The sequence below is a fragment of the Pelophylax lessonae genome, assembly GCF_965119305.1.
Source record: "Pelophylax lessonae genome assembly, chromosome: 7".
In the NCBI taxonomy this organism is placed as follows: Eukaryota; Metazoa; Chordata; class Amphibia; order Anura; family Ranidae; genus Pelophylax; species Pelophylax lessonae.
This window is the reverse complement of record NC_138774.1, coordinates 194,960,827-194,975,329: the sequence shown is the minus strand read 5'-3', so window position 1 is coordinate 194,975,329 and position 14,503 is coordinate 194,960,827. Positions and strand designations below refer to the sequence as shown.

Here is a 14,503-nt window from a genome sequence, read left to right as displayed (position 1 = left end):
AGTTAGTGGATAATGAGTTCAGTCAGTTTAGTGCAGTCAGTGTAGTGTACAGGCATACCCCACTGTTAAAATGTATGGATATGTTTTAGTCCTGGGTCCCTTCTAAGTGCTCCCCAAGTTTTGTGTCCCTCCCAGGCCGACCAAGGCCGAGCAGTGCCCTCCCAGGCCGACCAAGATTTCCTAAAGATTTTGGGTATAGATTTTGGGGGGAAACCACACCATTTTTTTTTTTTTTTTTTTTAATTATGTCAAAGATTTCCCGTTAACCATTTAAATACAGGGCACTTTCACCCCCTTCCTGCCCAGACCAATTTTCAGCTTTCAGTGCTCATTGGCATCTATGGAAAATCTTGGCCAGCTTGACATGGCACTACTCCCTATCTTTAATACTGGCGTCTATGGGAAATCTTGGTCAGCTTGGCATTGAACTGCTCCCTGTCTTTAAAGCGGAGTTCCGGCCACAAAATCGACATAATCAATTTTGGGCCATCCGCTTGCTCTTGGTCACCTGACGATTTTTTTTTTTGTTTACTTACCTTGTTATTGAAGAAAATATACTCACCTTTCTTCCACTTCCTCCCTCTGCGGCCGTGGCCCGCGCCGTCACTTCTTCTTTGCATTCATTCCTGGGAGCTGAACGTCATTGCTCCCAGGAATCAATGCGCCTGCACCGGCCCCGCTCGTCGCTTCCGGTGCGGGCGCCTCATTCCCTGCTAAACAGCTTCTGGTAGTGCCCAGAAGCTGTGGAGGGATGACGCGCCCGCACCGGAAGTGACGAGCGGGACCGGTGCAGGCGCATTCTGGGAGAAGAGGACACGGAAGAGGACGCAGAAGAGGACGCAGAAGAGGACGCGCTGGCTTCAGCTGCCCACATCCGAGATGGCAACGCTGGAGAAGAAATTTTCAAGGTAAGTATTTCTTCTAAAAGGTAAGTGCGACCCAGGACAGTACAGAGGCTATCCATTATGGAATGTACTAGCCCTCACTGTCCCGGGGGTATTTTTAGCTAAATTTCACCCCCGTGGCCGGAACTCTGCTTTAACATTGGCATCTTTAGGAAATCTTGGTCTGCCTGGCATGGGCAGGGATAAGGGACTGGTATGGATTTTGGAGGGGACCCCACACCTTTTTTTCATTTTTTCTTTATCTGTATTGCCGGGAGCCGACAATACATTACAGCCATGAGCAAGTTTAAATGACATTTTTCCCTTTAGAAATGTCAGTATTGCTGCAGCAGGCTCCATACCTAGTACAGATGTGCCACTTTACAGGCAGACTAAGGGGACCCCCAGGGACGATAATTTCATTTTCATTGTTCCACTCTAAGCATCAATAAAATCATTGCTCCTGTAAAAAAGATTGTTTTAAAAAAATAAAAAATAAATTGCATTGATACATGTCCCCCAGGGCAGTACCCAGGTCCCCATACACTTTTTATGGCAATAACTTATAAGCCTTTAAAATTAGGACTTTTGATTTTTCATGTTTGTGTCCCATAGACTTTGATAGAGTTTGCATGTTCTCTAGAACTTTTCACTGTTCGAGATGTTCTGGTGCGGACTGAACAGGGGGGGTGTTCGGTCCATCCCTAATTACAAGTGATGCCCAACATCCCTTGTGATAGCACGGGCAGTGATCGCAAACTCTTTACTGAGACGTCGGGGGTCAGTTAGACCCCAGGTCTCTCCTCTGCTCTTAACCACTTCCGGACCGCCTGCCGTCAATTTACGTTGGTACTTTGACGTTAAATACCGGGGTTACGGCAGCAGATAGCATCCATAACCTTGGTATTTTTTAAACGGAGGGCGGTCCTCTTTCACATAAGGGTGGTCCCAGAGGCTGATTTCCCGCTAGATCACGCTTACAATGCAGCGGAAGAGGTGCCCTTCTCCCTCCCGCCGCATCCCGGTAGTTTTCCCGCTTACTGGACCCGCCAGCAGCGGGGAAAATTATCCGGTTCGCGATCCTCACAGACAGGAAGTCTCCATGGTCTTGGAGGACCGGAGCGACATCAAACATCGTCTCCTAGCAACCGATTTAAAGAGCTATTTTTTTTTTTTCATCATGAAAAAAATTACTTTTTTTTCTTCTTTTTTAGTGTATATGTGAGGTCTGAGGTCTTTTTGACCCCAGATCTCACATTAAAGAGGTCCTATCATGCTTATTTCTATAACAAGGGATGTTTACATTCCTTCTAATAGGAATAAAAATGATCAAAACATTTTTTCTTTAAAAAACTGTGTAAAAATAAACAATAATAGATAAAATAAATAGGAAAAAAAATTAAAGCGCCCTTTCCCCGTTACCTCACGCGCAGAAGCGAACGCATACGCAAGTCCCGCCCACATATGTAAACAGTGTTCAAACCACACATGTGAGGTATTGCCGTGACCATTAGAGCGAGAACAATAATTCTAGCCATAGACCCTTCTCTGTAACTCTAAGCTGGTAACCTGTAGAAATTTTAAAGTGTCGCCTATGGGGTTTTTTTAAGTACCAATGTTTGTCGTCATTCCACAAGCGTACACAATTTTGAAGCATGACATGTTGGGTATCTATTTACTCGGCGTAACATTATCTTTTTCATAGAAAAAAAATTGGGCTAACTTTACTGTTTTCTTATTTTTTGATTAAAAAAGTGAATTTTTTCCAAAGAAATTGCGTTTGGAAGACGGCTGCGCAAATACGGTGTGATAAAAAATATTGCAATGATCTCCATTTTATTCTCTAGGGTCTCTGCTAAAAAAAAAAATATAATGTTTGGGGGTTCTAAGTAGTTTTCTAGCAAAAAAACCTGATTTAAACTTGTAAACATAAGTGTCAGAAATAGGCCCGGTCCTTAAGTGGTTAAAAGCATCTGATCCAACTGAGTTTGATCAGATGCTTTCTTGAGTCAATATGGCTCTTGGAGCACTTTTTTATTCACTGACACCAATGAAGGGCACAATTAGGGTTGTCACCTGTGTTTTGTTGCACGACAAATGTTCAAAGCTCACTGTCCAAAGAGGTGTGGGCACTTCTTTTGCCACATTGGTCATATGTAGTGGAGTCCATTCAAGTGAATTGCTGCCCTATACTGTTGTGCAGGAAAAGTGTGAAAAAACACACATTAGCACAATGTACGGGAGTGAATGGGGCCTAAGGCTGCTATTTTTCTTTAGAAAAAGTGCAGCCCTAGGTGGCTTATTCCCTGTGAGAGGACTACAGGTGGCACAGTGGCTGCTGCTTTGGAGTCATGCTGGGACTTCCAGTACCTCAGCGAACCAGAAATCTATTTTGTGTTGTCATTTCACACTTGTCCCTATTACAGGAAGTGGTTTACCTTCACCCTCCATTTTATCTTCCCCTCAGGGAAGTCTCCTCAGACTGATTTCACCTCACAGAAGGCCTTGTCTCCTCCCCTTCACTAAGCCACACCCTTTCTTATTGGCCTGCTGCAAAAGGAAGTTGACTGAACTGAGGGAGCAAACTATGTTTGCCTCACATGTTTCATAGTTGCCAGCATTTGAAAAAAATTTCCAGGGACACTTTGCAGCACAGCTATCAATTACTTACCACACCCACTTCCCTGAAGCCCCCCCCCACTCCGCATAATTAATCTCCGTCTACTTATAAGATTATAGAGTCTACTCAATAAAGAATTACAGGAAATTGAAAAGGGAATTGAAAACTTAAGGCCAAAGTAGCAGAGTTGGAATAATTCTCCCATTCAGCTGCACTACTTCTGCCTAAAGTTTAAAATTCTCATCACAATTCCCTGCAATTCTAAAGTGTGAAATGTGCTCAGGTGTGACCATAGAAAACATGGAATATGGAAATATAAATAAAGTGTAAGGTGTAAATAAGTACGATTATACTATCTGGTATAATTAGGTTTTATGGTACTTATTTACACCTTGCACTTTATTTATAGTTACATATTATATTTTTTGTCTGGTCACACCTGAGCACATTTCACACTTTATTCACATGTCATTTTAGCAGATATTTTTGCACATAAGATTGTTGCTTTCATCCTACCTACCTTCATGTCTGTGAATGTGTCTTCACTCTCCAGGGGTCCTTCCCTGCTTTGCTGTGGCAGCCGGCGAGGCGCTGCCAAGAACGAGTGCCTTTGATTTAAAAATGGCGTCAGACGGCGCCATTACGTAACTGCGCATGCGCCCGCCCAGCCGAGCTTGTACAAGCTACGATGTCAGCCCGCAACCATTTTTTTTTTACGGGCACTAGCTGCTCGTAACGGGTATTAACAGGCAGCCCGATTAACGGGCGCTTACCGGGACAATGTAAATTACCCGGGACAGGCTCCTATTTGTCGGGACTGTCCCGACAAAAATGGGACAGTTGGCAAGTATACACTGATAGGCGGCAATGATGGGCACTGATGAGGAGGCACTGACAGGCATCGTTGATGCTCTGATAATCAATGAAATGGATACCAGTGCAGATCCCCCGTCAGAAGAGCCGCTTACTGGCTCTCCTCTACTCACGCCCTGTCACTTCCTAGTAACGCTGTGATCAGCTGTGATTGGACATGTTACAATCAAAAATGTAAATGAGTGATCAACCAATATCGTTTTTTTGTTGCTGCTACTGATATATTTTAGCCATTGCATATCAGTATCGGCCGATTTTTATTTTTATCACTTGACAGGTACTCTTGTGGAGGGATCTGGGGATCTAAAATATCCCAAACCTCTCCTCTGCACTTGAAAGCATTCAAAACGCCAAGTTTGGCTGTTTTGAATGCTGTCATTTTTTTAATCTGGCGCCGAGTACCCGGAAGTTATGTCATAACATCACTTCCGGGTTTTTACATGGAGACCCGATCAGAGCCGAATGTGGCTTTGATTGGGTCTTTGGCAGCCGTGCAGGCTTGAAACACAAATTTCAGTGCATCTCTATTTCTAATACATCTCTTTATTACAAGCACATTATATATCTCAATCACACTGATCAGCCATAACATTATCACCACTGACAGGTAAAGGGAATATATCGTTACAATGGCATCTGAAAATTGGTGGGATGTATTAGGCAGCAAGTGAACATGTTGTCCATGAAGTTGATGTAGTGAATGCAGAAAAAAAATGGGCATCGCAGTTTGTTGTGTATGGGGCTGTGAAGCCCATGATGACCCATGTCCACAGCCAAAAGCTTCTACAATGGTCACATGAACATCAGAACTGGACTACGGAGCAATGGAAGAAGGTGGCCTGGTCTCATAAATCAGGTCTTCTTTTACATCATGTGGATGGCTGGGCGTGTTACTTACCTGGGGAAGAGGTGACACCAGGATGCGGTATAAGAAGGCAATTTGGCAGAGACAGTGCGATGCTTTGGGCAATGTTCTGCTGGGAAACCTTGGGTCCTCGCCATTCATGTGGATGTTACTTTGGTGTCCATGCCTCAATGGGTCAGGGCTGTTTTAGCAAAAGGGGGCCATCCACAATATTAAGTGGGTGGTCATAATGTTATGGCTGATCGGTTTCTATCCCCAGGAGCGGCCGGCACGGACTTCATAACATTGAAGTCAATGCAGGTAGCTCCAGGTCGCCCCAAAGAAGCTCCGGACCCTTTTTCTAAGTCGGAGCGACTTGTGTCGCTCCTATTAGAACGGGTCCACATCTTCTCTATGGCAGGCGACCTACGGCGACCTGTCAGGCGCCCCAGTGTGAACGGGGTCTCAATCTACCGGATGCTGTAGAAAGTTTTACAATGATCTTTCCCTACAAAATTTGCTAAGGTTCCCAGCATTATCACTAAGTAACTGTACAACCCCCCCCCCCCCCCTCAACAAACAATGTAGCGATTTGCCTAGAGGGCACAGCTGAATTGTGTATCCAGAACTAGAGGAACAAGAATATAATTTTAGCTATCAGAAGAGCAATATATCAGCATTTCACCCGCAGAAATGGAAAATGTGGGTGACTGACAACTGTCAAAATAGAATTAGAACACAGAACTCGGTGACACAGGTTTTGGGTGCTCGGGCAATATTCAGCCTATCCATTCACTGGAATCAGTGACATCACTCTGGAATGAGGCACTTTGGTGAACCAACAGGCTGTGTTCTCTGAATACTGGCCAAGACTACAGTTCACCTGCTTCCATGAGATGTAGTCATTTATCATTATTATTTAATAATTCCAGGAACTGCCATGTGCTTGAAGAATTCTGCAAGTAATAACGTCATAACTGGCTGTGCCAAAAAAAGTTAAAGATTTTAAACAAGCTGTGGATAAGAGTGCTGCAGAAGGTTTTTTTTTTCCTATCTGCAAATTGGTATCTTATGAAATGTGCACAGAAGTCTACCTGATGATTTTTTTTATTATCTCATCTAACAGTACCTGTGAATAGAGGTTGTTGTAAGCGCTTTATTGCACCCCCTCTCCTGTCACAGCTCTCTAGCAATCACTGGATAGCCGCTGTGAAAAATCTGTGTATTTTCACTTTACCTTCACAGGCTGGATAGTGTCTGCCCTGATACATCATCATCATCCTCCTTTTCTTCAAATGCAAATGTGATGGGATTGGCGGCATTGAGAGTGGTAGTTTTATTATCAAAATTATCAACATTATTATCATCACGATTATTATTTTTACACTGATCGGTAGTCAATGGACTTATTGTCAAAGATTTTTTATCTGGAGGATAAGTGCCAGGACTATTATCTATCCTCCTTTTCCTAGCTATAATTATCTAGATTTTCTATCGATTGACAGATCAATCTTATAGCACAGCACGGTAAGCCAATAGAAAAAATAATATTAATACCCTAACCAATTGGAAAAAGAGGGATGAGGTCATTCAATTCGGGCACACTTAAGCCCCGTACACACGTACCGAATGTCGGCCGAACGATCGGCCGTATTTTGTCCGGTGCTGTCCTGTCGGTAGAAAAGTGCTAAAGACTGCACACAAATTTTGTCGGCTGCAGAAGTGATGTCATGTGATGGTTAACTTTCCGTGTGTTTTTTCTTTTCTGAGCATGCCCAGTCTTGCTCATCTGCTGTTTATCGGCTGAATCCTGTACTGACTGGCGAACAATTGGCCGTTCTGGTGTTGTCCAACAAAAATTTTAATGCCTGCACACCAGATTCTGTTCGGCCGAAAAGTCACAGTCGGTTGTCGGAAGCATCATACTAACAAGCCGACAATCGGCCGATCGGTCGGTGGCCGAATATTTACGGCCGACAATCGCTACGTGTGTACGGGACTTTATGAAGGAAAAGTTGATTTTTCACAGCTGCTATCTAGGGATTGGCTAGAGAGTGTCTTTAAAGAGCTTACAACAGCCTCTATGACCAGTTATTGTTAAACAGGATAGTGAAAGGAATGACAAGGGTCACTTTTAGTTTTATGGGGGGGTTATACAAGAAATTTGGTACTTAGACATTTGTTAATAATTTAGAGAGGACCAAGGGGAAGAGATTGATTTTTTTTTTTTTTTATAAAACTTAAAGCAATATAAAATGAAGAAGTACTATCAGAGAGCTCCCTAGATTGAAACATTGCGCACCCACATCTATAGGAACCGACACACATTTTTTGACTGGTTACTTGCGGTGTGAACTGTACCGCATTTTTAAACCATTCAGCCAGCTTTTGCAGCAGTCTTTTGTAACCTATAACTCTCCTCTGTCCAAGCCAGGCAGCCAGAGCATGCTGGGACTCTGGTAGCTGTACAACACCTGTATGGGAGGGCAGAGGATGCCAAAGACTGCTTCAGAGAAAGTAACAGATGTGAGAATGGCAGCAATTTAGTAGTAGGAAAACTGGAATCTTATGAGGCCGTATGGTGTTCCTGCAATCTCCAGGCTCCCTCAGTTTGATGAGAAAATGTACAAGATAGGAGAATCCCTTTCATTCTTTAGTGCTGTTGTTGCGATTAACCGACAGATGCCATGATGGCATCTACTGGATACTCCTCTTTACTGTGGGCTGTGACTTGCATCGTTACAGTATCTGTCAGAACCAACTTTGCACGCACCAAAATGTCATGCCCTCCTCGAAACACACCTGCAAAAAAATGAATAAAAACAACACACAGAAGCTTTTTTGCACAATCAAGGATTATTTAAAGGCCAACTCCAGGCAAAAAAAAGGATTTCCCATGCAGTGGGGCTGTGCCCTCACTGCAGGGGTCAACTGCTATTTTTGGAGAATCCTCTGAATCTCCCTGTGGCTCCTGTGTTCCCCAACCCCCCCCCCCCACACCTGTTTAGGAACACAGGTCTCTCTGTGTTCACCCAGTGATTACAACCCCCCCCCCCCACAGCTAGAAAGCATCCCCTAGGCACACATTTAACCCTTTGATCGCCCCCGTCTCTGCCCCCCCCCCCAAGGAGCAAGGCTCCTGACAGGGGTATGACTTGAACATTGTCTGAAAGGCCTGGTGGACCAATCTCCTCATGGTCAGTCGAAGCCGACCACCGAGTGCTATGTAAGGTGCTCTCCCAAAGAGAGGCCCCCAAGTTCATGGGAGGAAGTAACCTAATGGCCAAACATCCTCCACCTAGACTTCAAGGTAGGACCAAGGGCCCACACCCTTCATCCAAATGAAAGAAACATAGACAAAAGTGCAAAGTGACAAAACAGTGGAGAAAAATAAATAAAATAAATAGTGTGGGTACAATTGCACTGGTTAGGCCTTGCAGCCTGGTAGCAAAAATGGCCCCAGTTTAGACAAAAGGCCCAGCCCATAGAAGGGCAGTGCAGAAAAAAAGCAAGTGATGTGGCCATGTGCCTTTTCACACTGTGGGGTTCCCAAACCCAAGATTCTAGCCAAAAAGCTATTGCAAGCTGTTTGGCCATCAGGGTAGTAAATGGAAACCATGGCTTCAATGGAGTATTGCCTGGGACCCAACAAGACGGTATACAGTAGCCATACAGGTTGTGTTAAGAAGGGACTAAGTGATCAAAAAGCCCTCCAACTGAATCAGTGCATTGCACAGTAGCTTTACATGTATCTCATTTTATCACATATCCCAAAAATAAATAAATCTCATTTTAGGAGCAGGTGGAGCCATGAAAATCATTGATTTGCTCCCCAATGGCCAGATGCCACATACACCAGCTGTTCTGGACATGCAGCTGTCCAATGCAGTGATTTTCATGGCTCTTTGGAGCAGAAATGTATGTTTTTGGACCCATACGTTTTAATGGGAACATTTAAACAAAACATTTTTATTTGTTTATCAGGCGCTATCACGTAACAATCTATGGGGGCAAAAATGTGTGATTTTGTTCCTATACAGCAAGTTGTGGAAATGTGTACAAACATGCAAGAGAAGCCTATATATATATATATATATTTTTCGTTTTTTTTATCGTTTTTTAATTTTTAAGAAGTAAAAGATTTACAATCTCCAAATGAAATGTATCCACACAAGGGAGCATAAATCCTGTATAATATTATTAATAAATCACATGGCAATGCTCACACTCAAGTTTGAATGGGATCAAGACTGAACCCATGTTCCATGAACCCATGAACCATTTGAACATGGTGCTCTTGCAATCATTTGGCCAGCCTCTGTAGTACCTATTACAAGCCACAAGATGTCAGTCTTCTGGGTCAGATATTACACAGTGGAATAAGCGCCAAAGGAATGGATAAAAATAAATCCAATGAATAATAACTTTAACAGTGCTATACAGTGCAAGTATTGTCAATAATAAAGTGCAAATTGCAAAGAATAGATAAATATAAACATGAAATAATACATATATATATATATATATATATATATATATATATATGTATAAATATAAAAATAAATATATCAAAGAAAGTGTCACAGTGAACAAAGTGCACGTGCTGATATTCATGTGACAATCATAAATAATATAAATAATCCAAGTGATAAACCATAATCAAATGAAAAAATGTGCCAAGTCCATAATAAATTCAAAAAATCTTCTGTGCTGTGCAAATAAAGCAATAAAGGCTGATTTTATTTACACTTTATCATCAGATAATACACAGTGGCACTGAGCCAGGTCTCTGTGCTGGGGGTGCGCTGTGAACACAAACACATCAGTATATACAGGTGCATCTCATAAAATTAGAATATCATCAAAAAGTTATTTTATTTCAGTAATTCAATTCAAAAAGTAAAACTCGTATATTTTATATAGATGTGTTACACACAGAGTGATACATTTCAAACATTTCTTTCTTTTATATTTGATGATTATGGCATGAAGTGTTCTAGAGTTTCCTGCTAGAGGGCTGCGCTGACTTTGGACTTGATAAAACACAGTGGACCAACACCAGCAGATGACACAGCTTCCCCAATCATCACTGACTGTGGAAACTTCACACTGGACCTCATGCAACTTGGATTCTGTGCCTCTCCACTCCTCCTCCAGACTCTGGAACCTTAATTTCCGAATGAAATGCAAAAATGTCCATGATGATTTGGGGAGCCATGTCAGTTCTAGAGCACTTCATGCTTCCCTCTGCTGACCAGCTTAATGGAGATGCTGATTTCATTTTCCAGCAGGACTTGGCCTCTGCCCACACTGCCAAAACTACCAATACCTGTTCACATGATCACAGTATCACTGTGCTTGATTGGCCAGCAATCTCGCCTGACCTAAACCACATAGAGAATCTGTGGGGAATTGTCAAGAGGAAAATGAGAGACACCAGACCCAACAATGCAGATGAGCTGGAGGCCGCTACCAAAGCAACCTGGGCTTCCATACCACCTCAGCAGTGCCACAGGCTGATCACCTCCGTGCCACGCCACATTGATGCAGTAATTCATGCAAAAGGAGCCCCTGCCAAGTATCGAGTGCATACTATACTGTACATGGACATACTTTTCACTAAGCCAACATTTCTGTATTAAAAGTCTTTTTTTTTTTATTATTGGCCTTTATTGGTCTTTTGTAATATTCTAATTTTCTGACATACTGAATTTTGGGTTTTCACTTGCTGTAAGCCATAATCATCAAAATTAAAAGAAATAAATACTTGAAATATATCACTCTGTGTGTAACGCATCTTTATAACATATATGACTTTTTGAATTGAATTAATTAAATAAATTAAAATTTTTATGATATTCTAATTTTTTTGAGATGCACCTGTATATGTGGCCCCACAGATAAAGACCCATTTCTGTGTGACTGTATATTTGGGTACGGCCATCAGGAAGGGGTAATAAAATGTAGCAAAAAAAGTATATTTATTAAATGTTTGCATTTAGACCTGCAGGGTGCTGCGTTTGCAATCAGTGCATCATGGGTGCAATGAATAGGCTCTTGCATTGTTTACTCCAGCCCTAGGACTGTACAGAGGTGTGGTCCATGTGATAGGGTTGGAGGATGGCATTTGTGTGTATAAAAATGTATTTATGTTTTGCTTTTTTTAAATTTAAATCCATTTTTTATTATATTCATAATAATGGGGCACAGAAAGGAAGAAGGGAAACAAAACAAGGAAGTGTATAATATAATAAATCACTTGGCTATGATCACACACAGCATTGAAAGGGGACAAGACTGAGCCCATGTTGCATGAATGCAGTGCAGTATTGCATAAAATGGCCTGGTCAGGAAGGGGGTAAAACCTTCTGGTCCAGAAGTGGTTAAACATAGAGCAATCATTTGGCCAGCCTCTGCAATACCTCTTGTAAGCCACAAGATGTCAGTCTCCTGGGTTGAATAATCCCCAGTGTCACTTGGCCTAGAAGACTGAGGAAAGACAGTGAGTAAAGAGACTTTTTTTAGCCTAATGTAACCACTAAGGCAACCAGCAATCCTAAAAACAGCCAAACAGATGGAAGCGTAGACCAAAAATGTTATACCAATGCACGGCATTGACAAACACTGCCATTGGAAGGTTGTATTAATCTATTCGGCTGTTTTTGGATGTAAGGCTGATTAAATATCTGGGATAAGGCTTAGGAACGCCAAGCTGAGGAACATACAGGAGGAATATACAAAGCATTGCATGAGATTTCAGCAAGCCTTCAGCTCCAGCCTGGGAGTGTTGAATGCAGATCCTACATTGCTATTCATCTTTATTGGCCAGAAAAGTCTTTAATTTTCCCTCTGATTCAACTTCACTTTGCTGCTGGGGCCTAATCCTCCCTGACCTTATGGCTAGGCCATGCCCAGCAGCCATTTAATTAAACTGTTTGTGACCAGTGGAGGCCAACTGTCACCAGACAGGGGAAGGCAATGGGAGGCCATTACACCATGGAGGTCAATTCCCATTGAGTGCTAATGTTGGCTGCAATTCTTGGACAAGGTTATAGCAGATTGATTAGAGATAAATGGGTCTAATTTTTGTGCCAGTAATGATTTATCTACACTTACCTAAAATAAAGGGTGCATCCAGAGAGAATGATCTTATGGGCTTTGAAGTCGCCGTCATCCACCTTTATAGTGACATCACAAAATTGGTCCTCCAGCCGCAGCTCATTGAATGTGGTCCAGGCCATTCCTCTAATTGTCTGTTCCAGGATGTCAGTATTGGAACAGGCTGAGAGAGCCCCGAAATCCCAATCCATGGCCAGCGCTGGGGGTCCTGCTGTGTCCGTCCGTGACATGTCTCTGTCTCTACTCAGCTGACAGTTGGCTGTACTGCTGAGGTTACCTGACATCTCAAAACTGACCAATCACAAGCCGCCTTACTACTCTAGGTTACATTATAAAGTTTTGATGTCTGGCTATTACAGACAACGCTATTGGTTTTCCTTTCCAATGATATCAAGTCATTACCAATATACAGTACATCTGTCACTAGAAAGCCGTATTCAACCCAAAAGCAAACATTTATTATATTGCAGCTTTAATATTTTTAGATGTGGTGACTGCATTAGTATTTTTTTAGATTTTGTTTCCTTTATTCTGGTGATCCAGCCAGTAAGTCTGCTGTTTTCCCAAAAGGTCAATCTGTCCTGCAGATGTAGAAGTTAGAGGGATGAGACAAACCATTTAACACTGACAGGGGTGCCTACAAGGATCAGCTTTTATTTATTCATGTAAATCCTTTATCCCAAAAGCAACATAGCTGTTTGCTGTAACTGATTATAAAGTATTAGCTGGGGTTCAGCTTCAATTTGTTAGTGTATCTAAATCTGCCAGTCTGTCTAACATTCCCTTCCCCCCAAGGCTGACAATGCTGCTATCCCAAAGATGCCCCCTGTGCTCCTTCATCCAGAGTGAGGCGCTCTAATACAGGAGGTGTGTTACTGACCAGATCACCCGATGATAGCAGAGGGGGGAAAAAACCTAAGAAAAGAAAACAAATGCGGCCACCACATCTAATGACTGGTAAGCTGAAATATATTTTTTGTTTTGGGTTTAATACCGCATTAAAGAACTGAACCAATTTGTATAAAATCAGGCAGGCTGTTGCACTATTCCATTGGCGGTAGAATTGGGATCAGGAAATATAAAAGATTTCAATTTCTTCCAGTTCTGTTATTTCATTCTATATTCGCTTTCATGCCTCAGACTGGAAGAGGGAAGGGTAGCCCTGGGAGCCAAAATGGCTCAACAGCAAAGGAGAGAGCTGTCCGAGTTTTGATTTACTAATACAGGAGTTGTGTTACTGGTCAGATCACCAGGTGAAACCAGAGAGGAAATAAGGCTAACAAAAGAAGACTAATGCAGCCACCACATCTAATGATTAGTAAGATCAATAGATTACATTTTTGGTTTTGGGTTTACTATCGCTTTGATTTGATATGTATCGCCTGAACGAAATTCTGCAACTTTTATATGTGTTATTTACCGCTTGCCAACCGCCTGCCGCAAATATACTGCGGCAGGCTGCTCAGACACAGCGATTCGCAGGAGCGGTCCTGCAGGTAAGCGCGCACCCGCTGCCACTAGGTAGTGGGGGTGCCGATCCATGGGACCGATTGCCGCCGGGCACCCGTGATTGCTCCCCGCTGAGCAGAGATGTATAGTAACTAAGTAGAACTACTTCACTACTGTACTTAAGTACCGAAATGCGGTATCTGTACTCAGAGGCGGCTCTAGGCTCTGTGAGGCCTAAGGCAAAACTTGGACATGAGGCCCCACTCACGCCCGTAATGGGAAAAATAATTCAAGCGATAAAGATTAACTGTATAAATTGCATATATTAATAGACTTAACCTTTGTACTATGAATTCACAGTTTCTAGAATTTTCTCTAACCAATTCTTCTTTAATCAAAGATCATTAAACATCGGGTATGCATGTATATATATATATATATATATATATATATATATATATATATATGTCTGCTCTTACATCACAGTCCCCAGCATTTCCCTATAGGTCATGATTCCCTGAGTCCCTCCTTACATCAGAGTTCAGTGTCCCCCTTACATAAGAGTTCTCCTTTAAATCAGATTCTCCCCAGCATCTCCTCCTTACATCAGAGTCCACAGAATTCCTCTTTACATTAGAGTCCCCCTCTTAAATCAAATTTCACAGAGCCCCCTTTACATCAGAGTTTCCAGAGTTTCCCCCTTACACTGTAAGA

General features: G+C 42.4%; 1 protein-coding gene across 1 annotated transcript in view; it reads right to left on the bottom strand.

Moving 5' to 3' along the window:
- The window catches only part of LOC309560565 (synaptonemal complex central element protein 1-like), a gene marked incomplete at its 5' end in the record, with an annotated part of 145,026 nt that overhangs the window by 122,028 nt on the left and 8,495 nt on the right, over positions 1-14,503 (bottom strand). Inside the window, one exon of the mRNA XM_082264190.1 lies at positions 7,898-8,023. Coding sequence (XP_082120316.1) covers positions 7,898-8,023 — 126 coding nt within the window. The remainder of the gene's footprint in view (positions 1-7,897; positions 8,024-14,503) is intronic.